At 42.7% G+C, this 24,232-nt stretch overlaps 1 protein-coding gene across 1 annotated transcript; it reads right to left on the reverse strand.

Moving 5' to 3' along the window:
- Positions 1 to 5,720: 5,720 nt before the first annotated feature.
- VDAC2 (voltage dependent anion channel 2) lies at positions 5,721 to 17,629 on the reverse strand. The gene is made up of 9 exons (XM_079313214.1): positions 17,506 to 17,629; positions 13,940 to 14,011; positions 12,933 to 12,982; positions 10,586 to 10,738; positions 10,446 to 10,498; positions 9,776 to 10,003; positions 8,488 to 8,638; positions 7,546 to 7,603; positions 5,721 to 6,752 (listed from the first exon to the last, which is right to left on the reverse strand). Exons 2-9 carry the CDS (start codon positions 14,004 to 14,006, stop codon positions 6,661 to 6,663), a joined length of 852 nt encoding a protein of 283 aa, XP_079169340.1. The 5' UTR covers positions 14,007 to 14,011; positions 17,506 to 17,629; the 3' UTR covers positions 5,721 to 6,660.
- Positions 17,630 to 24,232: the final 6,603 nt, after the last annotated feature.

Genomic DNA, 24,232 nt, shown 5'->3' on the forward strand with positions numbered 1-24,232 from the left:
CCCTACTCCCCAAAGCACATGCTGACAATTAGAGAAATGAAAATGGCACCAGGTGTTTCCTGTGAACAGTTACAACCCACCCAATCCACTCTACAAGGTACCAAGGGAAAAATTCACCAGAGCTGTCAATTTGGCCTGGGCTCAGGCTCAGCCCTCTGCACCAGGGCAGCTGGCAATACACCCATCTTTCTGACTCTCCAGGAGCTGAGGGGTTCAACACAACTGGCAAAGAAGTGTTTGAATGCTCTACTTGGAAGGGAAACAAAGCCCCAGAGATCAACAAGGGTCCCCAAAGAGGACAAGGTGAGGCAGCATCCAGGAAGAGGCCGTGGGGAGCCTGGGGCAGCTGTGACTATGCAACACCATGGATTCACTAGTCTTCTGGTTTTGTCCAGCAAAGACAAATTTTGTATGTTCATGAACAAAACAGCAAAAAAAAAGTTTTGTCTGCTCCCTATCCTCAAATGAAATATTCTGCATAGCAACTGTCTAACAGCCCCTCTATGTGAAAGGGATGTAGTACAGTCACTCGTCACAGCAGGGCTAACCACTTCTGCCCCATGGCACCAGCAAAGACTAGTGCTTCACCACAGCATGACAGAATCACTGAATCAATTAGGTTGGAAAAGACATCAGAGATCATTGAGTCCAACCTGTGGCCAAACACTCCTGTGTCAACTAGACCATGGCACTTCACTTTTCTGTGAACAAATTCCTCCTAATGTCTAAGCTAAACAGCCCCTAGTGTAGCTTAGGGCTATGTCCTCATCCTGTCACCAGTTGCCTGGGAGAAGAGGCTGACCCCAGCCTGGCTGCACCTTTCTTTCTGGTAGTTGCAGAGAATGATAAGGTCATCTCTGAGCCTCCTTTTCTCCAGGCTAGACAACCCCAGCTCCTCAGCTGCTCCTGATAGGACTCACCCTGCAGACCTTTCACCAGCTCTGCTGCCCTCCTCCGGACAAGCTCCAGCACCTCAATTATCCTCCTGAGCTGAGGGGCCCAGAACTGGACACGGTACTCAAGGTGTGGCCCCACCAGTGCCCAGAGGGACAGTCATTTCCCCAGCTCTGCTGATCACATCATTTCTCATACCAGCCAGGATGCCATTGGCCTTCTTGGCCACCTGGGCACACTGCTGGCCACAACCACATGGGACAAGCTCTTAGCAGACTTGATGGGCTCTCTGTCCTCATGCTCCACTGGGTTGGGTTTAAATATATTTAATTAAATTAATTGTAAAGACGGGGCAAGAGTGTGTGAGCTACCCACAGTGTAGCAGTGTGAGGTCCCTGGGCTGCAGCCACGTGTCCCCACTTCTAACAAGTCCTGTGGCCACCACAGCCCCACCACACTGCTGGATGCCACTGGCCATGGCAATATCACCAGTCAGCAACGTTTCGAATCCTTCCCCTTTGCCTGCTGGGCTTTGGCAGCTGTGAACCCTGTCCTCCTGCCAGCAAGTGTTTCTTATAACCAAGAGTGGCCAGAACATCTCTTTAGAAATCAAGGTATCGCAAGCCATTTGGGAAGACAACTTGTTGCGTTAATTCTGTTTAGACAGGGAGTGGATGTTCCCAGGAGCCAGCTGCCGCAGGCCGTGAGAACAGCGCTGCCTGCTGCCTCTGCCCGGGTCTCAGCCGCAGGGATACAGCACCCGAGTGCCGGCGTGCGCGGGGCGCTTCCTCTAATTCTATTTCTTTGTCTCAGAATGAGCTCGGGCTCGTTGCCATCATCATTTCTCACTGCCTCCCTCGGCCGGCGGGTCGGGACGGTGCCCGCAGCAGCGGCTCCTGCTGAGGGCGCAATGGCGGCATGAGGGGCGCACCGCCGGCCGCCAGGTGGCGCCCGCGGCCCGCGGCGGACTCGGGGCGGGCGCTCGGCGCCCTCGGTGACGGTGGCGGCCCGGCAGGCCCGGGGCGATGGCCCCTCATCGCCAGAGCTGTGGCACGCACCGCAGTGGATCACGAGGGACGCTAAGCTGGCAACAAACTGGCTCGGAAGCTGCCGGGAAAACATCCCGGGCTGTGCAGGAGAGAACACTCACACACCCCTGCCCACGCCGCAGCGAAACCCCAACCACAGCAGAGCGAAACTTCGCATTTCTTAAACGAAGGAGCTGCTTGTGCGTCACTAAAGAGTAATTTCAAGTGTATTTTTAATAATGCCACCATAGACGGCTAGGTGTCCGAGGGCAAAGCTCAGTGGTTCCTTGTGAGCACCCGGCTCAGCTCTCCACTCCGTGCCGGCTCTCAGGAGGAGCTCGGGTAGCTCAGGCTGAAGCGATGAAGCACAGCGAGAGATAAGGAACATTTTATTTAACGTTTAGTAATTTAGTGTTTTACTGCTCATAGGAACACAGGCAAAGTAAACAAAAAAAAAAAAAAAAGTTACGAAGTGCTAGAAATGCCAAAGCCTTAAACAGAATCATTGCTTCAGCATTAGGATCGTCACCCATTAATCCAGGACAAAGAACACTCCATGAAAAAAACCACAAACCCCGAAACATTTCTGGTATGTGCGCTACTATTAGCCAGCAAGTGTACTGTATGTACTGCTGTGCTACTGGGCTCAGCAGAAAATTCTTCTTTTAGTAGATACTGAAGGTCAAAGACTTGGAGCTGAAACAGTCCATGCTGCTTCCTATCTTTAAAGGTCTCTCAGCACTTTTCTCAACACCAGCAGATAAATGAGGGGAGATATGAACCAAATCTCAGTATGTAACACCTCACGTTTTTGTCTAAGAGTATTTTCATAAGTTTTAATTGCATATTCTCAGAAATCACTTGGGGAAAAAAAAAAAAAAAAAAAAAAAAAAAAGCTTTCGTCTTTTTACTCGAGCAATTGTATCCAACTTGCACCTGAAGTAAAAGATACTGCACATTACACTCAGAAAAACTCAGCTGTTTATTGCTTCCCATTTGACCCAGCAGCATGTGGAAAGAAGGACCCAAAGCGCAACTAAAAGGCAGGCCCAGAAAGAAAATACCACTAAATACAACGAATGCACACTACACTAATGGATATAATCTATTTTTTTATTACTATTCCAGATTGGGAACAGAAACTGTCCACTGCAAAGGGAAACTAACATAATAAAACCACTTAGAATAAACATAGCCTTCTCATGCCACCTAACAACCCAACCAGCTTTCTTTGGGTTTACCTTCCTGCCAGTTGGTTCCAGGAAGCATTTCAACCTGCCATGAAGACTCTACTGCTGCAGATGTGAGCCAGTTTTATCATTACTGACTCACCTTGCATACAGAATTGCTTGTCTTTGCTCACTGGTTCGATAAAGAAACAAGGACCTTTGGTAGAAGTAGGGCTGAATCATCCGTGCACGAGCTGTCCCGTTTGCCCGGTTCTACTTCCCCTAGGAGAGGAGAGCAGCTGCACGAATTAAATGTATTTGTGCCCAGCTGAGAACCTGCTGCAGCAGAGCCGAACACCAGAACAGGACATTAGAGGGCAGCAAGCATCCTTACTGCTGCCTCACATAATTTATCCAGCACCAAGAGAAAGGTAAAAACCCTTGTCCCAACACTTGGGAGTTTTCCCTGCCCATTCCAAAATAGTTCCAAGTTTCCTGCTTTTGAGTAACTGCAGTGTGCAAATGGCAAATTTAGGAATATACCACACCCAGCTGAACCACGTGAAGAGTGCAAGGTTAAGTGAACCAACCTGGAGTTTCTACAGCACAGGAAGAGCATATTCAGGACACTCAGACAGTGACTCGTGAAATGCAGGGTGCCATATTCTCATGTGAAAGGATTTTTATTTATGAAAGGCGTAAGTCTCCTTGCATATACACAGACACCCCTTACTGCAGCTGTACCAGGCAGGAATGCAATGCTACAGTTCACACAAACGAGATGCAGAATGATGCTCTGGCCATTGGTGATCTCAAGTGGTGAGGGGGTTTTAATCAGGACACCTGAGGAAAGGCTGTCCGGCACTGAAAGTTATCATTAAGGCCTTTTACATATTTTAATAAAATGGAACTATATAAACTACCAACATTCCTTACCACAAACTGCAATTACACCACAAGCTTCTGTAACAGTTGACGAGTAAGTTTGAAAGCTATTTTTAATAAGCCTTACTTGAGAGATATTAAGAAAAAGACACTGAACTTCCTTTTCATGTTCAAAGAAGTGATTTATGACAGAATATTTTAGAAAAACTCACATTTTCACAGTTTTCTTTACTACTGCAGAGCCCTTTTACTTCTCCAGTTGCCTATCAGCACTATAACAAATATAATTACTTAAGGTTTAAAAAGGCTGAGGACTAGTAAAGTCATGCACATTTACAAAGAGTAATATGAATAGGTTCAAATTTTCCATTACTAATTTTTTAAAGTTGAAAAGAAACTCAGCAATATGTGCTTTTATTTCACTTAGCCATTTTGTGACCTCAGAAAAAAAATATCTAGAGGAGCAGGTAGTGAAGAAAAAGGTTATTGTTGTTTGCTTCTAAAATAAATAAAAACCAAAACCCACAAACCACCATCACCACCACCAAAAAAAAAAAAAAAAGTCAATTACACCCCTATCAAAAGCTGAGAAACATCAGTGTTGCTGGTTTAAGGATAGAAAAAAAGTATCATTCATTACCAAAAGACACAAACCATTTTTTGTCTGGCTGCTGCAGCTGAACAATACATACAACAGGCACACAACACTTCAGGGAGTTTTTTTGGTTTTTGATAGGTTGCTTTGGGGAATATTTGGTGGTTTGTTTTGGCTTTTTAAGCTTTTAGTTTCTTCTTTTTGTGATTTTTGTATCAGAAGCCCAGTCTTTATGAGGCACCAAAGATGGTTATACTGAAAAGAAGATACCTACAAAAATTCAATGTCTGGCTGCATGGTCTCTAGCTTTTAAGTGGTCTAGCATGTAAAACCACCTCAAACTAAAAATGCACACTATGGACCTTAACATGCAGTGACAGCAGTGAATTGCACCTTACATGCTTCTTCCATCCTAAATGGTAAAAATGCAACTCAGACAAGGGCATTTAGTGACAACAGCAGTAAAGGTACTCCACAAACGCTTTACCATCATGTAATAAAACTAGTCAAACACACTAGCAAGGCTGCTCAAGAGCCTTAGCTGCAGGCTTTTAAGCTCTACTGTCTTCTACAAAGTAAGTAGGTGGCTCAGCTACTCTGCAGCTAAAGCCTAAACACAGGCAGCTCATAACAGAGGCTTCATGTGAGCATTTCAGTCTGAGGGCAACAGTACAGGATGGAACAAGACCTCAAGCAAATCACTGACACTTTTAAGGGCATTAATTTCAATTCGGTATCAACTGATAATACTTTCAAACCAGAGAGAGCTTCCTGATCATGAGCCAGCCACCTGCACTATGAAGGGAGCTGCTGTGAATCACTGACTGCAAGATGAAGTATCAAGACACCCTTCTCAACTATGAGAGTGTCTTAAGAACTGGGCTCCAGATATTCCCCCAAGCTCAGTAAATTCCAACTCTTAAATGTAAGCAGTGCAACTATATGTATTTAATATATTCCACATTAAAAGCACTCACAGCTAGTTCAACCTTCAGGGACGTTAGGTTCAAAGACTAAATATCCCTCATATTTCTATTCTGGAAAAACATGAGAGTTTTTCCCCATTATTAAGTTTCTGGACTTAAAATGGGGATCTGCCAAGATTTATTAGTTAAAGGGAAAGCAAGATCAGATGCATTTTCCTCCAGCTCCATTTAAAATTGTCTTTATTTCAGTCATTTTAAGCAGAAACCTCTCACAGCAGTTGGGATAAGCAGGCTGTTATACCATTACACTGTTACATTCAATTGCAGAGATACATCTCACTTCATACAAATATAAGCAAAGGGTGTGTTCGTGGTGAGCTTTTTTAAGAACATTTCTTAAATGTTTCAGTGTGCAAAGTATATCAATCTGCACTTTTCACATCAAGAGGCCAACTAGGAACATAGCACATCTTGCCCGTTGATCACAGGGGGAATTAAACCATTGTGTTGTGACAAACCTTACCTGACAGAAAAGCATATTCCATTTGCTTGAGGAATCCAACTGTTCACCTGTATTCAGTATTGTCATGGGTGGGGGTCCTTAATTGCACAAAGGTACAGAGCACTACTTCTTGGATTACTTAAAACTTAACTGAGCACTACCCTCCTACCTTTACTCTTAAAATATCTGAGGCACAAGTATGTGTGTGTACTTGTTTTATTCATAATTTGTCTTGGGATACCAAATGGATTTCTAGTTCGGGTCATTCAACAGAATTGTTGACCTCATTTCAAAACATCCAGTGATCAATTTTTCATTCAATGGCAATATTGAATGTTTAAAAGGAACATAAAAACGAACATGCACACAATCGAACAGTATTCATAGATGTCTATTTCATTATCTGTGGGTAGCGCATTAAACAGTTAAATACATTTAAATAATGTTTATGTGACTGCACTAATGCAGAATTTTAACTAGATGGGTAACCAATTTAACTAGGAACCAGCTAAGAAGTAACTGTCTAAATACTTCAAATACAGCTCTTGTTCTAGAGATCATCCTTCCTGGAAATAAAGCCTGCTGGTCACATTGGAAATACTTTTTATTTTAAGGCCAAATTCTTCAGACATCCCTTCTCTGCAGCAGTGTCTTCACCTTTTTAAGCCTCCAGTTCCAGGCCAAGACCAAGTTTATGGCCACCAGCATTGATGCTCTTTCCATCTATCAGGGCAGACAGCGTAAGCTTCACACCTGTAAGATTTTTAAGCAGCGTGTTTACAATACACACAGTAGCTTTCAAGCAACTTAATCTCTGTCATTTGTCCTAGTTGTAGCTCTCTTTTCATACAATTACTTTCTTCTGAAGATTTTTAGAGGATAATACATTTACCCATGAAATCCACTAAAAGTTAGTTCAGTGAAGAAATCTGTATGATTTTTGTAAACAGTTATAAAGTCAATATACAAAGTTTCTAATTGCCAAATACACAAGAGTTCTCCTTTTCTGCATTAAGACATGCAAAGGAGGAGGAAAACTGCACAGACAGACACTCCTACCTATAAAAAGATGGAATGAAGCCAGATTTTTCAAATAAGCTACTAACTAATGGTAATACAGGCATTAACAGGTGCTTTCATACTTAAGTGGAACAAGTTAAATTCTCAAGGGTTTTTTACTAAGTATAAAGAGCAGGAAGTGAAATCATAATTTGAAGACCTGCTATCATTCGACATGGTATGATTGGGCAAAGCAGTGCCAAAAAGGAAGACATGCTTTGTCTTGCTTAAAGTTGTCAAACATAATACAGTCCACTCCTGCACAGATCAGTGAAGAATATAATGCATTAATACCATTAGATAAAATAGAGTTTGTCTTGTTTAGATAAAGGTTTGATGTATGACTAAAGCTACTGTAAAATCTACTTGGCCTGCAAAGAAAAAAATATTCTGAAGGAAAAAATTGCATATAAATGCAGAGATCTCAATTGTTTTTTTAGGATGCATGGAAGATTATATGTGACATAATTCACATGGTAGCTCTTACCTGGCCTCAGAGTCTGGGTGTAACCCACTCCAACTAGACTAGAATTGTTCACTTTTGCCTAAAAAAAAAAAAAAAAATAAAGCAAGTGAAATGCTGTAACTGATTCATTGTTACCATTCAGAATCTAGAATAACTATGGCAACACTGCTGTTATCAGTTTGACCACATTTTATCTGTCCTTTCAGTATGCCTGTATTTCCTGAATTCTCCCCTTCCAGCTACGCCTTCATCCCTCAACTTACAGGTGAAGCAGTAACATATTTTGAAGCAATAACATATTTAAGAGCAGAGGGAATGTAAGGGCAGGGAGACCTTTTATTGAAACATGGTCTTGCAGGTGAACTTCACCACTTCCCCTTTTTCAGATGGACAGAGCCATTTACCACCAGTCTCCCAAAAAATGCCACATCAGAAAACTCCTCCATGTTCCTATTATTTACACAGGAATTAGTATCTTGCAAGTCAAATCGGTCATGCAGCAAACATTTTGTAATATCATCATAAACAATATATACAAAATTATTTATCTCATTTTGCATCACTTCCTCAACAGAATTATTCCAATTTTGTAATGTACAGGAAACTTTGCTGCTTATCAACTTCTAACCGGTATTGCCAGAATTCTTACCATGAGGATGTGACAGAGCTTTTTTAAAAAATGCTGTAAACATACAGAACTAGACACAATTTTTTTTGGTGTGTTTTTCTTTTAATAAATACAGCAGGATCTCTAACACAATCACATTTGACAGTCAGATTCCATGAGACTTTGCTGTAAGCAACATTACAGAATTTAAATATTGTTGGTTTAATTATAATTGCCTAGACTGTAAGACTAATTCCTACAAGCCTCCCAGCCTATTTTGTACTAATAACACACAGATTGACAGCAACTGAAAATAAACTGTACTTTGCACAACTCTGGTTTACAGCCATACTTACTGAAATAGAAGCAGTGGGATCCAACTTGTATTTAGCTGCAAGGCCAAAGCGAGTGCTGTTGCTACCTGCTGTCCAAGCCAGGTTTACGGCAGTTTCAAGACACTCACTCACTTTTTGGTAAATTGACCCACCAAATTCAGAACCATCGTTGCTGCACAAATTAAGAGAAAAGTTAGTTTCCTGTTTCGATAATCCACTCCTTTTATTTTTCCCCCTTTTGTTTTACTACTTCAGATTTTTATTCAAATGAGAATTTCAATTGAGTTGTTACACTTTTTTTTTTTACAAGAGAAGAGGAGGTGAACAGAGGTTTCAAGGCAAAACTAAATGGCAGTAATTAATGGAAATAAAGAAGTATTTCAGAGTGCCACAGCTTATTCTCATGTTAATTGTCAAACAAAGTCCTTGAATGAAATTCCAGATCACATCCTCACAAAACTGACACTATGTGTCAATGGTTACAAAATGGGCCTTCTGAATTATATGATTATTGAATACATGAAACTCCCAGAGAAGCGGATGACCCTTCAAAAGTCTGTCACAATGTTTTACATTAGTAAATTGAAATGCATTTCTTACAGCCTGGATTCTGAAGTATTTTATAGTTTGCTCCTATATTCCTCAATTTCCATTAATTCAGACAGATAAAATCTCCATGCTTCCCCTTCAAAAGCAAAACCTTAACTATCTAAACACACTAGAACCAATTTTATTCATTTGGATTGAAAACATAATGTTTTTCAGTAGGTTTCGATCAGATTGGTCTGAAGTAAGATCTAAAGGCAGGAAGTCTGAAGAAAGATGCTTTACACATGTCTACATCGTTTCATGCACTCTTAATCCCTGACAGACAAGAAGAAGAACCTCCACAAAAAATCCAGAAACAAAGCTCTAGTCTTGCTCTAGAAACTGCTATAGCATTAATGCAACAATAATTACTACCTCTAACAAATCTACTGCCCTTAAATTGTGATCTGATACAGTTCAATGTAATGGGATAGCCAGGAAAAGCATTATTATCAGTTCTGCATAACTGAAGTACTCCACTTCCAATCTGCAGGTGCTTTGGTAAACTGCATCGCATATGCTGAAAGTGCTAATCAGTTACTGTTTTGAAAGAGAGAGATACAAAGTATAATTTAGATTTATTTAGTGTTTCCTACTGAAAAATGCAGTCCATTAATGGCCTTGTAAGCACCTCTTGATATTTCAAGCATTTGTATTTTGATTAGAAGGAAAGGTAAAGAAAGCCTGCTTCTGGAAAGCTAGAGAAGTTTCCAGTACTTACACATTAGTGTGCAGTTGGAAGTCTCCAGTCCTGTAACCCACAGAGAAATTATTTCTTGTCAATTTTGATTTGGCACTATCAAAAGTCATCTGATAACCAGCAAGCCAGCCTTCATAACCAAAGACAGCTGAACCATGGACTGCAGGCCCAGCAAAATCGAAGTCAACATCACAACCCAGGTTGACGCAGTCACGTTTATAAGATGACTTGATTTTACCACTTTTCTTTCTGAAACAGAGAAAAGAGTTATCTTAAGTCAAGCATACATGATCTTCCTCGATGACCTGCCAGATTCAAGCCCTATGACTTTACACAATGTATCCAAACTCCTGGCACATGTATCCCCTGGACCAGGCAAAACTACAGCCAGCCCATCCAGAGCACTCAGGGCTATAGCCAACAGGCATTTTCTGATGAATGTAGCAGCAGTTTCATATTTCCTACAATCTTCCAGGTATTTCTATCTCAGAAAATAAGCAAAGTTGTGAAATGTGCAATACTAACCCCATGATGATGTTATGGTAAAGAGCAGGAGCCTTTAGAATTGGGATTTGCTATGCTGGATCAGCAGCAGAACGCATAAACTGCTCTGTTCAATATCACAGACCAGATCAATGGAGCATGGGTGCTGTTACTCCCCAAGTAAGGAAAAAAAGTTAACAATTCTTACCCTGTATTTGGTGAGAAGGTTGTATCAAATGTCAACTTCAAGCCTTTGGCAATCTAATTGAGGGGGAGAAGATAAGATAAAGCTATAAATTCAGTTCTTACACAGAGGTAAAACAAATAAATATTGTCCTAATCTATTACCTGATCTTCAATTGCAATTTCTGTTCCCAGGGTGTTATCTGTGTTCCATTTCTCTGTGAAGGTCAGACCATACTCAGCACACTTGTATTTGGTCTCCAAGCTCCCGTTCACTTTTCCAGTATCTGTGTTCGATGACCCAGATGTTGTGAATTCCTAAAAGACACAGAGGATACATGTGATCCTGAAAGCGTTACAGTGTTTCCTTTAGCATCCTCCTATTGCTCTAAGATCTTTTTATAATATGGAAAAAATACAAAATCACTAGACAACTTGAGGGGAGAAGGGAGAACAGCACAGCATAAAAGAATTAATAACTCATGTCCACATGGAGGCCTCCCCACAATCCCCACCTCAACTGCAGTGTTCCTGCCACTATTACAAAATGTACAGGGGGCAAATTAACTCCAAAGCAAGACAGTAGCCACCATAAGGATTCTCCTCTAAAGCAGCTACAAGTTCTTGAAATGTAAGGCTCAGTTTGATACTCCCAATAAGTACCTTAAAAATCAAACCAAGAGCCAAGAACACTACTAGGCACATATTACAACTCCAGTAGAATCCTTTAAGAATCACATGTGTATTTTCATTACACTTGTCAACTACCCCTGAAGATAGTGTGCAACTGTAAAATGTCACAGAATGGCATCATTTTTTAAACTGGGGATGGGGTGGGTGGTTTGGACTTTTGTTCAGGATTTTAAAGAGTCTGCCCAATGCCCTAGCCTTTCATACCAGCCACAGACACACCTTTTACTGACACCTATAAAATTCCTGTTGCCCTGGCACTTTGGTTCAATGACACACAGAAATAACACCCATGTTTGAAGTGAAAGCTAAGCAAACAAGCTGGGTTTATAGCATGGTATGATCTTACCTGGAATTCTTGAAAGTAATTTAGAAGTCAACAGTATCACTCACATTTCATTATTAAAGGAAGTAATCACTGATGTCTCTCACTATTTGGATTCTCACAAAGAAAAGACTTTATAGTTTCTGTGTACCACTGTTCAAAAACTGAAGGTAATTACAAGTGGGAGCCAGGTTTGCAAACACCTGTTACAAAGCTCTATCCAGTGAAGTATTACTGCCCCTAAGATTTAAGAAGTCCACTATTTCAACTTTTTAAAACAAACAGGAAACATTTTGATCTCTGTCTGCCTCCACATACAACACTATTTTCAAACACATTTCTCACACTCACCTTTCCCAGAAGGAAACACAGATTTGAAACTGCAAGTCCGTGGGCACTCTTACAGCAAAAGCCCCAAGAGCACAGAACAAACATGGCTGAAACTGTTCTTTAATGGTGGCTGACCAAATTTGACCACGACCAAGACATTTACTTGTACTATATTAGTGACACACTACACCACATACAGTTGCATAATTCTAGAAAGTCTATTTCTTGGCAAGGAATGCAAACACAAATACCTTCAGCTTTAACTTCTTGTTTTGTGCTCTACTTACTGCACAGTGTCTTTGTGACTGTAACCACTGGGGCAATTGCTTCAGGAGAAGCGAATTATTATATTATCTCTTATCACTGCTTTAAAACATCTGTAGTACCTATGTGCCAGCAGTTTCTCCTCCTGGGGAGGATGGCTTATAACTGATACAGGATTCACATTAGGGCTTGGATTTTTCAGGGTTTTACCAGCATAACTGGTAGTCCTCCAAAGAAACAAGCTACAGTAAGAACAACTACCATTGTAATAGGCTCTTGCAAAAAACTATGTTTCAGGTGGCGTACAGACTCCTAGAAAAAACAGAGCACATAACCTACAAACCTTGTTTCTAACAACAAGTTACACTACTCAGGCTCCAGTTATGGGGAGAAAAAAATATAAATCTACCTTTATATCTTGCAATCTAGAAATAGATAAAAGCTACAGGGGGCACTGCTTGCATGACCAAGACATCTTGCATGGAACACTAGTGCAACGCTTTAGTACCTAGAGGAGCCAAAGATTCAATGTGCTTATTCAATGCCAACTACTTCATACAAGAACCAAGATGTCAGAAAATTTCACCAAACAGTATCACAAGGTACTTCAGAAATAAAATCTGTGTACTATAACTGGCATATTAAAATATTTTATTTGTTCATCTTCACATGTAGGACCAGGGACAAGTAATAAGCCCTTTTATTACACAAAGATTACTGAACAAGGCAATATTGCTGATACATTCAGAACTTTAGGGGCTTCTGAAATTATATGACACCAGATATTTATCATTCATATAACCTATAAAATACTTAACAGCATCTGAAATGCGCCCCTTTTAACTAAGTATCAGAACATAGCTAGAAAAAATATAATGAATAATAAAAGTGACTTAAACTCACCACTCCGCTCGCAGATTTTGTTTTCACATCCAGTTTCACCAGCCCAAACCCTTAAATAGAAGTCAAAGTTACACAATTAGGCCTTAACTAAGAACCTGCACATTTTTCAATAAGCTGGTCTTTCAGGCAGTCTCAGCACTGTACCACATATATACATAAACAGCTATAGACTGACTTCAGCAACGTTTCACTTTCAGATGCCACATCAGGTAAAGGAGGCCTCTCCAAAACAAGGCAGGAAAGTGCCTCTCAGTTCCACATGAGTACTTTTAACTATTAAATGATGCTTCCAAAAGGAAATACATTATTTTCTGCTCCTGGAATGGAACAGTTTTTATAGTCAATGTTTTTTAAAGAGCTATCCCAATGCATAAAATGCCTCTTTCTCAAAGTAAAAAACTGTAAAAGCAAAGTCACTAGGAAATACACAATCACTGAAACTGTTATATAAGTAGGTTTTGTGGGAGTCTCAATTCACATTGTTATCCAGAGAGGTGAGCAAGTCTTATGAAAAAAAAAAAAACATATTTCCAAAGACCAGAAAGAAACAGCACAGTGACAAAGAACTATTTAACTATGCAACTGTCTGGTATTAAAGCATTTAAGATATGGAAGGATTGTTTATCCCAATAGTCATTCCTCTTTCTAGTCCAAAAAAGGCCACAACATTACACTGGTACATAACCCTTTCTATATCAACAAATGTTGTGGCACGGACAGACCAGTAAACAAAGTGTGCTCCTAAGTTAAACTACACTTGCTGCTTACATTCTTGCATGGCTGTACACCTCTGACATTTATGTAGCTCGAGCAGTAAGATTCAACAGCCTTCACATCAAAACAGTCCACAAAAAGCCTTCAACAAGCTGGTGGTAAAGATACAAACACAGCACACCTTCCTCCTCCCCAAAACCACTGGCATTTGATCATTCAATTTTCCATACAGACTTAAAAAGGCAATTCATTGCTGCACCTCAAACACCACTTATAAAAGGTACTGTTCTTACCATATCCTTTATTGAAGATATCTCTGGCAGGTTTGCCAAGGTCTGCGTATGATGGAGGAATCGCCATTGGTGCTGAAAGGTAAAGGGCTAATTAATAATGAACCTTTTACCACTGCACACATGGAAAAATGCTACAATTCTTTCAAGATAATCTTTAAGATTCATCTACATAAAGGCAATTAATATATATATACACAGTACTACAGCATTCTGTGAAACACTCATCTTTTCAGTGAAGGTCACTGTGACCATGAGATGTTTTCTCAGCTTATGCAGAGAAAAGGCATTACAAGACCACTCAGTAATTAATTTTTCAGGTAGATTTCCCCATAGGTTTTTCATTATCAGAAATTAACTAATAACTCACATTTCCAGAGTTTGCATAGTTACTGCCAAAAACCTAGACACTAGAATTGTTTTAAAAATTTAGAAATTCAGCAGACAGTTATTCCCTAAATTTCTAAAAAGTCAAAGTTTCCACATGCTTATGAGAACTACCTCCAAGTACCCATAAGGTTTTAGTAAAAGCATAAAAAGAGAACATATCTGCCCTCTAAAATCATTTTTGCCCCATATCTTACAAGGCAGACATACAATTTAAAAAAAGAAGATCTAATGTCATTAATCAATCTGACAACAAACAAGAGTTTGAGAAGTTGTTGTGTTAGTTTAAAACATCCAAGTAGGAAGAGTGTGGGGTCTGTGAGAAGAGATCTCTTCACAAGTGCCTTTCTCAGACAGGGAGCCTCTGTCAACCCTGCTGTCGAAAAATCTGTCACTGCAGATGAGCCATGGCCCAGCTCTCCAGTCCCATGGACAGACACCAGGCTAAGGTCTCACCCAGGCCCCTTATCACTCTCCTCCCTGAGAAGATACACTCTTATCTGGACCTCCTGGAAAGACTGTTTTCCCATGATTTCAATAGCAGGAGACTGCTGTTACAGAGGCCCTGTATTTTAAACTTGTGAAACACAGAAAAGAGAGCATAATAGAACTTACTGTGAAAGGGGGGAGAAAGGATGGGGGGAAATGAAACTAACTACACAAGGCATAAAAAGGTTAAACTCACACAAACAAAAATCTTATCTTCTCAAACTGATTGGTCAGGTTTGTTAACAGATTAACATAATTGACTTTTTATCTTCCTTTTGTGTGGTGGATTGATTTTCTTTTCTTAAGTAAATGAAGAAACTATCTTTAGAACTTGAAAGATTACAAGGGCAGTGTTCTCACATATTAACTTCCAAACCCTAATTACATCTGCCATATACAGCCAAATTGAATAAACTGCTACTATTAAAAAAAAAAAAAAAAACAACAAAAAAACCTACTTTAGCAATCAATGGGAAGGCAGAAGGCTCTTTCTTATTTTTGTACAATTCATAATGCAGTTTTCCAGAGTAACCTACTTCAGCTCCCTACTGCCCTACGGGGATAATTTCAACCTCCTCTGAGAAACAATATTTACACTCAGTTTCACACCAATACCAATTCAGAAAAACTTCTTTAGCAAAGATGTCTGAACTCTACAACCAGGTCACTATATCAAGACATCTATCACTTGCTCAAGAACAAGTCTAATTTTCCATGGAATTAAACTAAATATTATTTTTTTTGTAAGAGACATGAAAATGGCTTAAAGCATCTGAAGTTTCAAGAAGCTTAGCCCAAGTTCAAGTCTATAGGAGAACAGGACCTAAACCCAGAGACAAGCCACTGAATGGCTCCTTATTTACTCCATAAAAAGAAGTAGCTGATAGACCCAATTACAAGGGAGTGTGAGAACTATGGCCTGTAGAGTTCTGTTGTACAGCAACCAGACAATTCTTCACCAGTTTAATATACCACAGAGAAGGTTTAGCTACATGTTTCCTCTAATGAATAGATCTCACTTCTAATTAGCATTGCCAGAAAAATTCTTTCTAGTTTTGAAGTTTTATATTAGCCATTAACACAGACATGCTTTTACAGTGTAAATAAATTAGTTTTTCCCTTTTATTTTCAATGTTTCCAATCTGACTAGACAACCAGTACAGATGAGACACTTATACTAAGTAGAAATGTCCTGAGAAGTCAAGAAACTTGTATCTGTGTCAAAATTGAGAGGATTATTACAGTAAAAATTATGTTGCTCTTTTATCTGGCCTAGTCAAGCATCCTTACTACTAAAGGGAAACCAGCCAGTATTTGTCAGACACTCTGGTCTACAGATGCAAGTTTTGTAATAAAATGTTGAAAGAGAATGCAACTGTCACACTGCTGTTCTAACACTGTAATACTGACAGGGGTGGATGAGGACAAAACGGGAAACCAAGAGATACTTTTGGATATACTGAAATGCCTGATATACTAGTGCCATGATCAGAATGCTCATTAAATAAAAACAGGGCAATAAAAAAATCAGTCCTGTGTCCTCTAACGTTAGCTAGGTTTGCAAATTCTTTTAATCACAAGTAATTTTTCAACCCTATTTTAAGCATCTTTCACTTAAAAAGTAATTAGAAGTCACTAAACAATAAGCATCATTTAGCACCTAGAGGCTGTTGTAAAAACTGTAGAATAATTGACTTGATGTACAGAATATACTTGAACCAAGTGAGAGCTCCACCCTTATCTTTGTTTCATGCCACCGTGATGACAAAAGTTTAATAAATCTGTTACTTGAGAGTCACAATCATGCTTTCTTCTGCCATAAGAAAAAAAGAATCACCCCAAGAACAGAAAAAAATCTATTAACGTTCTTGGAAGTACTGCATTACAGTTCTCCTTGGAGGAAGTATTTCAAAACTCTCACGCCCTACAATTAAGGAATGCCACAGATCTCTATTAGGATTTCTAACAATTTTAAGGTCTCGAGATATTAAAGATCAAACTACAAACTATATCAACCTACAACAGATTTTAAAAAACCTGTATTCACACAATTTTCAAAAGCAACGACTACGCCGAAATTATCCCAGTATCCCAATAAAAATTAATTTGTTAAAACATATCGAAGACTCGGTGACCTTCAGGCTTACACTGATAACACACAAAGCTTTAAAAAAAAAGCTCCCTTCCTTGCATTAACTCTCTCCCTACTCACAGATCGGTGGTGGACACGCAACCGTAATACTGGCCAGGCCAACGCAGAAACTTTAAGGACAATATGTGGAAAGGCACTATGGGTTGGGGAAGCGTAGGCGGGGGCGGTAAAGCAGCGCCGCCCGAGGGAAGGGCAGCGAGGGGAGAGCGGGGACGCGGCCGCAGCCCGGGCCGAGCGGCGGCCCCAGGCCCGGCGCCAGGCGCGCCGCTCGCCCGCCGCAAGGTGAACCGACCCGCTCGGCGCGGCCATCTTGGGCATCCCGGCCTGACCCTCCCGCCCCGCCGCGCCTCGCCGACCGAGCCCGGCCGCGGGGCCGCCGCGCACGGAGAGCTCCCCGCCCGCTGCTCCCGGCCCGGCGGCGCCGGGACGCGCCCGCCGCCCCGACCCCCCCCGCCCACGCCGCCCCAGACCCGTTCGCCGCCGGGCGAGCCCCACCCGCCCCCCCTTGCCCCGCGGGGCCGGTCGCGGCCGGGGCCGGCACCTGCGTGTCGCGGGTGGGCGGCGGAGCGGGACCGGGGCCGGTTGCGGGCGGGTGGGGCCGTGCGGAGGCCGCGCTGCTGCAGTCGCGAGCACTGGAGGGCGAAGTGAAGGAGACACCGATCCGCCCGCCGCCGCGCAGGACCCCAGCGCGCCGGGGCCGCCCCGCCCGCCGCCTGCCCCGCCCGCCGCGCTACACCAGCACCCGCCCCGCGGGAGGCGCCCGGGCCCGCGGCACAGAGCTCGGCACCGGCGGGCGGCAACGCGGCCCCGGGCCAGGAGCCGGACGGCGGCGCCGCGGCTCGGCAGGCGCTCGGGAGGGCAGCCCCGGCGGCGGCGGGGGCCTGCGGGGGGCGGGGCCGCAGTGCGCAGAGCGGGCGGGGCCGCCCTCGGGGCGGAGGGTTCCGCAGCGGCCCCAGGGCCGCGCCCGGGAGCCGTGTGCCCTGGGGCTGCGGGGCGGTGTTCTCTTCTGTGGGATGGGCGGCACTCGGTTGGACACACAGCAGGAGCCGCTGCCTTTCCCCGGAAACTGCCGGTCACTCTCCCAGGGCCCAGCCGCCTCTCCCCGGGGGCTGGGGAGGCTCCTCAGCTGGGCGGCGGAGAGCCGGGGCCTGTGCGCCCGTGGCGCTTGCGGGGCGCAGCCCCTGCTCCTCACAGCCCCCAGGAGCCCTCTCACTAATACCGGGAGCAGCGCCGGGCCCCGCATCGCTCTCAGCGCTGCTCGCCTGTGCTCGCTGTGCCCCTGAGCACGTCACGCCTGGCTTGCTGTGCTGAAGGACACGGACACAGGGACACCCTGCACACGGCTGTGCCATGGCTGCTCTGGCACTTGCACTCCGTCTGACAGAGCTTGCTGCCTCCTGCGGACAAACTACCCCACACTTTCCAATTGCCTAAGTGCCCTTTTCACTTCTTCCAGTCACCACCCACACACTTCCCCCATAGAAGCACAGCGTCTCTCAGGCCAAGAAAAGCAATAACCCTCAGGAACCTTTCCTAGATAGTGCTGTCTGGCCATAAATCATAGCTGGAGAGCACAGGCACTGCGCAGCCCTGCAGCACGAATCGCCGAGTCACCAATGCACACCACTGCAAGGCCAAGGAACTGCAGGATAGCCACTCCTAAAATTCATATTCTTATCTCCTTGCTTGGATTATGACATGATCTCGAATTCCCCAAGAAAGTAAAATTCATTTGCAAATAAAAATATATTTTTGTGATATGAAAAATACATAAAAGCGCAATTCATTTTCCAGAACATACAGTACAATAGTAATTTTCCAGGATATTAAGAAGACAGCAGATTAGCAGCAAAGCCCAACATAATGCCAGTCAGCACCTGCTTGTTATATCAAAAGATAAGCAAGATTTTTTTTTTTCTCTGTGTGTGTGTGTGTGTGTGTGTGTGTGTGTGCAAGTCCAGTGCTTTCACATCAAAAGACCCCAGAAATGTTTCTTTTTGACAGTTTTTAAATAAGACAGTTTGGCATTGCACAGGTAGATATGTGTTGATGAATCAAGAACTAGAGCCAATACTGAGAAAATAAATAACAGTAGGAAAAGAAACCCAGTGTGTCTTATTGCACATGGAAACATACATTAGGAATAAAAAGAGATCTGATTAAGCAAAAATAGGCTGTAAAATAGTTTGCTCATTGTTTAAAGACATGCATTTATTATTCATACCAGTCCTATAAATCCATTCTGAATAAAAGTTCAGTTGCTTATAGGAGACATCAGCATTCTACCTTTTTTTTTTTCCTTTCAAGATAATATTTTAGTAATGGCTTGGTTTTATTTTTAACAATCTAGGAAAGCAATTATCACCCACCGCGAGAAAAAAAAAAAAAAAAAAAAAAAAAAAAAAACAAACCCCCAAAAAAACCAAAAAGCAATGGATCACTTGCTTTGTGAGACAAGGCAGAAGCAATACAACAGCACACAAACTCCTCTGCATACTCTGTTCCAGGGTTCCACAGTAACAGCCTCTGCCTGCCAGTGTTTTTTACTCACTCTTGCCCCACCCCTGCCTCGTCCAACCATGCTTTATTTCTCTCAGCATATCTGCTAAAGCTCAGAGCACCAAAACACAGCTTCAGACCTGCAATACCAAGCCTTGTGAATTACTCTGGACCTTTCTTAGTCATCTCCTCATACCATTTACTGCAAACACTTCCTATGCAGGTGCACTTCCTCTGAATGGGCTGGTTTCCTATTGAAATTCAGCAGCTCTCTGGTTTTGGGGCCAGTTGAACTGTTAGCATTTTGTATGAATACTGCCATATTTATGTGTAGCTGACATCAGAGTCACATGCTTTACTAGTGCCACTTGAGAAAAAACAACCCATGTGTTTTAAACCCATAAGATTACTGCCATTTGAACACAAACTCTGCTTCTCTCTCCACTGTTCATCATCACAATTACTGAAGTAGTGCATGTGAATAACAGGAGAGCAAGTAGCTGCAGTACCTACCAGTGTACACCAAACAGTTTGGATAACTTATGTTCCCTTCTGACACGAGCCTGAAGTCATTGTTTGCTCTCTCCCCTGGATACTGATCGTCAGTTGAAGATTCAATGGAGAAACCTTACAGAAGGTCTGGCAATGAGCAGCTAAGTGATTCAGGACTCCTCATTCTGAAACAAGCTGATTTAGGGGATATAGCAGAGATTATGAAAGTGTAACCAGCAGGGAAATGGTGGAAAATTCTTGGAAGTTACCAAGAAACAAATTCAAAACAAACAAAGCCAAGTTTTTTTTCTACAAATGAGTGCAATCCAGTGGAATTACCTGACACAAGAAGCAAAATGTTTATATGGGCTCCAGGGGAAACTAGACAGGCCTGTGGAAGAGAAATCCAGCAAGGATTACTAATTACTAAATTACTCAAGAATTACATATGGCAGTATAACCTGTTTGGAGTCAGAAAATCCCCGAGTTGCAAATGGAGGTATCATTTAAGTTTATCCTGTTCTTACAGATATGTGCTGCCTAAATCATTGCTCTCTGCATCATCCCAGAGGCAGGGATATTAGATTGTCTTCACCTTTTGTTTGATACCCTACAACTGCCCATATGCAAACCAGGCCTGTGGAAAGCCCTAAGAGGACAACCAGCAGAGGCCCATACTGCCATCCTTTAGACTGACAGACTTAATTGCCTTTCCATTTTTTTCCTAAGCAGTTTTAAGTAACCTTCTTTCATTTTAACTTTAACTAAAACCAGATTCTAAGACACACTTAAAACAGGTCCACACAGAGCTAACACATTTAAATAATCCAACAGAGGTAACAACTTATCTCAGAGGAACACCAGCTAATATTAACCAGTGATTTTAGGGCTGAGAAAGTAAACAGAAAACAAATTCGAGAAAACCAGCAAGGAAACCAACTTGTTCGCAGTCTCTGCTCAGACTAATGGAGACACAAAATGCCTTACAACTGCATAACTAATGAAAAGTGATTGTCCATAGCTCTACAAGCAAAGCACACTAAAAATCCAGTCCTTGTTATGGCCTGCGGAGACACTGCACACTCTTCTAGTACATGTTCAACATTAAAGCACCTTATTCCCAAATAAATAATAAGAGAGATCTGGAAAAGGTTCTGTTAAAGAGAAGAAGAAACTGAAATAAGAAACAACCCCATGCAGAAGAGCCTGTACTTACACATTCTTCTGAATTTTAACTTGGTTGATAATATTTTTTCCTTATTTTTCTTTTTCTTGTAGTTTTCATTGCCTTAGGATTTTTAATTGTTGTTGGGGGGTTTTATCTTCAAGGAGAGTTAGACATTTTTTATCTTCCTGATATATTTACAAACTGTCAGGTGTCCTGACACCCTGAAACAAGTTAATTAATAGCCTTGATTCCTTACAGGGAGAAAAATCCGAGAAAAATCCGAGAAAGGGAGTGGCAATCACACAATCAAATGCTGACCTGTAAGCAAAACACAACAATTAATGCAAATCTCACTGAGAAACTCGAAGAGATACACCCAGTGTTCCAAATCACTTATGTGGAACAATAGGTTTGAGAGATTGGTGCAATAGTTCTCACCTGGAATAAATGTAAGACCAGCTACTCATTTGTGCTGTACTGAAGCCTCTCCATGGTTAAACCTAAATGTTGTATAAATAACAAGCAAGGTTGAGTCATGGAGGAGGAACTGTGCTCAAGAGTTTTGTACTGTGTTCAGAAGAGGGCTTGGAGAGGGCGAATAGAAAACTGTTTGCCCCCAGGCAAATCCCTCTCTGAGAAAACAAAGTGCTACCCTGGCTTCACAACCTTTCACATTATTTACAGGATGTCCTTATTGTACTCAGTATTCTGGTGATGGTCTTTGCTGTAAACAGCTCTGATGCACAGCTCTAAACCTGAGAGCATCTCTACAGTAACAGCACATGTTGTTGGCCATTTGCTTTTGAAGGACTGTTTCCTTCTTATAAAATTAACAATGCTAAAATCTTAATAATATTTGCTGTCATACCAATCCACACTTCAATCAATTTCTCCCTGAAAGTTGGTCTTTCTTAAGGTCCCCTCTCTTTCTAAGGTGCCTGTTTGTAGCTTTACAAGCGTGGCAGGTGACGGCCGGCCATTCTCAGCAGCCAAGCTGGAGGGTTCGGGCTGTGGAAGCGGAGCTCCTGCCGATGGCCCGGGCTGGGAGGGAGCTCCAGCCGGACCGGGCTGCCTGAGCTCCGGCAGAACGCGCCTTGGCTGCGGGGCCGAGAGACACCACCCCCCGGGCGGGAAGGGAGATGGGTGGGTCATTAAACAAGGAAAGCGGGAGAGCCCGGGAAGCAGATGTGCCGTGGGAATGGTGGAGGGAAGGATTGGGGTGCAGTGGAAGGATGGAGGTGCTGTGTGGCAGGACGAGGCCGAGCTGGCCAGCGGCTCCCGCGGTCGCCTTTGGCTGCTGGGTGCGATGCGGGGCCGGAGCGGGCGGGACCGTTCGCCGCACGCCTTAAGGAGTGTGGGGTGACCCGTTTGATCCTCGGGCACACGGCGCTGAGGGTGAGGTGGCGGCCGGGCACGGGCGCCCTGTGCTGCATCCCCGGCGCTCTCCCAGCGCTCTGCCCTGCGGGAGCGCCGGCAGCGGAGGGAGGGCCAGCTTTCCTGCGCCACCCGGGCGGAGCTGGCAGCGCTGGGACCGGCTTGGGGAGGGGACACAGCGACAGAGGGGCGGCTCGGGCTCCTGGCACCGTCCTTCTGAAGCCAGGCTGGCGTGCCGGAGGGCACGGAGCGCTCCTGCGCAGCCCCCAGCGCAGCCCGATGGACGGAGCTGAGCCAAACCTGGTCTGTGATCAGCCGCACTTTAACCGGGACAAACTGACACAGATGGTTACCTGGGAGGAGAGCCTTGTCTTGATAGGACAAACCCAGAGGAAGTCATTTATCTGCAGCTCTATTCCGACAGCAATCATGCTAACAAATATAAAAGTCGTGAATTAATTACTTTTTCTGCCTGCATTATTTCCTTGAAAAACTGTATGGTCCACACCCTTTCACTGCATGTGGAGAGTAAGCAAACATCGCCAGCAATTGTGACTCATCCAGTCCTTTAAGGGTTGCGTTTTCTTTTGAATATAAGATAATGGAACACACACTCTCACACAAACACACAAAAAAGGACTTGTGTCTGATTTTTCCTCTTATACAGAAATTTAACTGTGTGTATGTACAATCATGTTTTAATTAGTGTCCAGGTGGTCAGTGCCAGACTCAGCACAGCAGAGCTGATGATAGTGGTTCTTATAATTAGACCCAGCTAATCATCACCAATAAAATATCCTAATTTAGTAATACCGCATTTCATTGTTTCATTTTTATGTATTCACATTGGAGGTTCTAGTCCAGAAATTTGTGTAAGTCAGAACATGTTTTCAGAAGCTTTTATTAAAATGTTCAGTGCTTTATAAGGGAACAGTGCTGTTTGGCCAATTGAAATAGTTCTTAAGATAATTTGAGAGGGCTCTGTGCATTCTATGTTGAGGTGAGTATTTCAGATATCACATGAAAGAATTGCCCTTGTGCTATTTAGTAAAACTCATCCACTCAATCTATAAACTTCAGAGGGATCTCCCCTGGTACAGTCTGGCAACTGATTTCTGTTAAGGGTGTACTGATGGAGGCACGTGCTTAATCTCTGCACTCAATATAATTGGTCTAAGCCATCTCCCTGGAGCACCTGAGCATGCTGCATCCCACAGCTGAAACAGTGAAATGAGATTTCTACAATTTAACCCTGCATTGTAAATTTGGCTGTGTTTCTGAGCAGAACAGAAAGTCTCTACAGGTACATTCAGGAGCAGAAGAACTCTAAAGGCCTTCTGTGTTCAGGAGCAAAGAGAAAAGGGTGTATAAACCAAAGGCAGACAGACAGAAGCACAAGTAAATACTAACACAAGGAGATAGTGAACTGTGACAAGAAGGAGGGCAAAGGTGTTTGCTGACAAGAATGAAGAAATTAGGGTTTTCCTACAGGTTTACCTCTAGCAATTAATTTCACTTCTCTTTAGGACTCTTTGTCCTTCTGCAACATGGGAGTTATGACATTGACCTCTTTTGTACAGCCCAGCAAAAAGTGAACATTGAAAAAAATGTCCTGCTTTCCAACTCTTATGTAACTACAACTTTTATTTTTTAATGTCACATTGGAAAACTTGCATACCTAGGTGTAAAACTAACACAGCATATAATAGAAAGATAAGTTATTGCTTAAAAATCT

The sequence above is a fragment of the Erithacus rubecula genome, assembly GCF_903797595.1.
Source record: "Erithacus rubecula genome assembly, chromosome: 9".
In the NCBI taxonomy this organism is placed as follows: Eukaryota; Metazoa; Chordata; class Aves; order Passeriformes; family Muscicapidae; genus Erithacus; species Erithacus rubecula.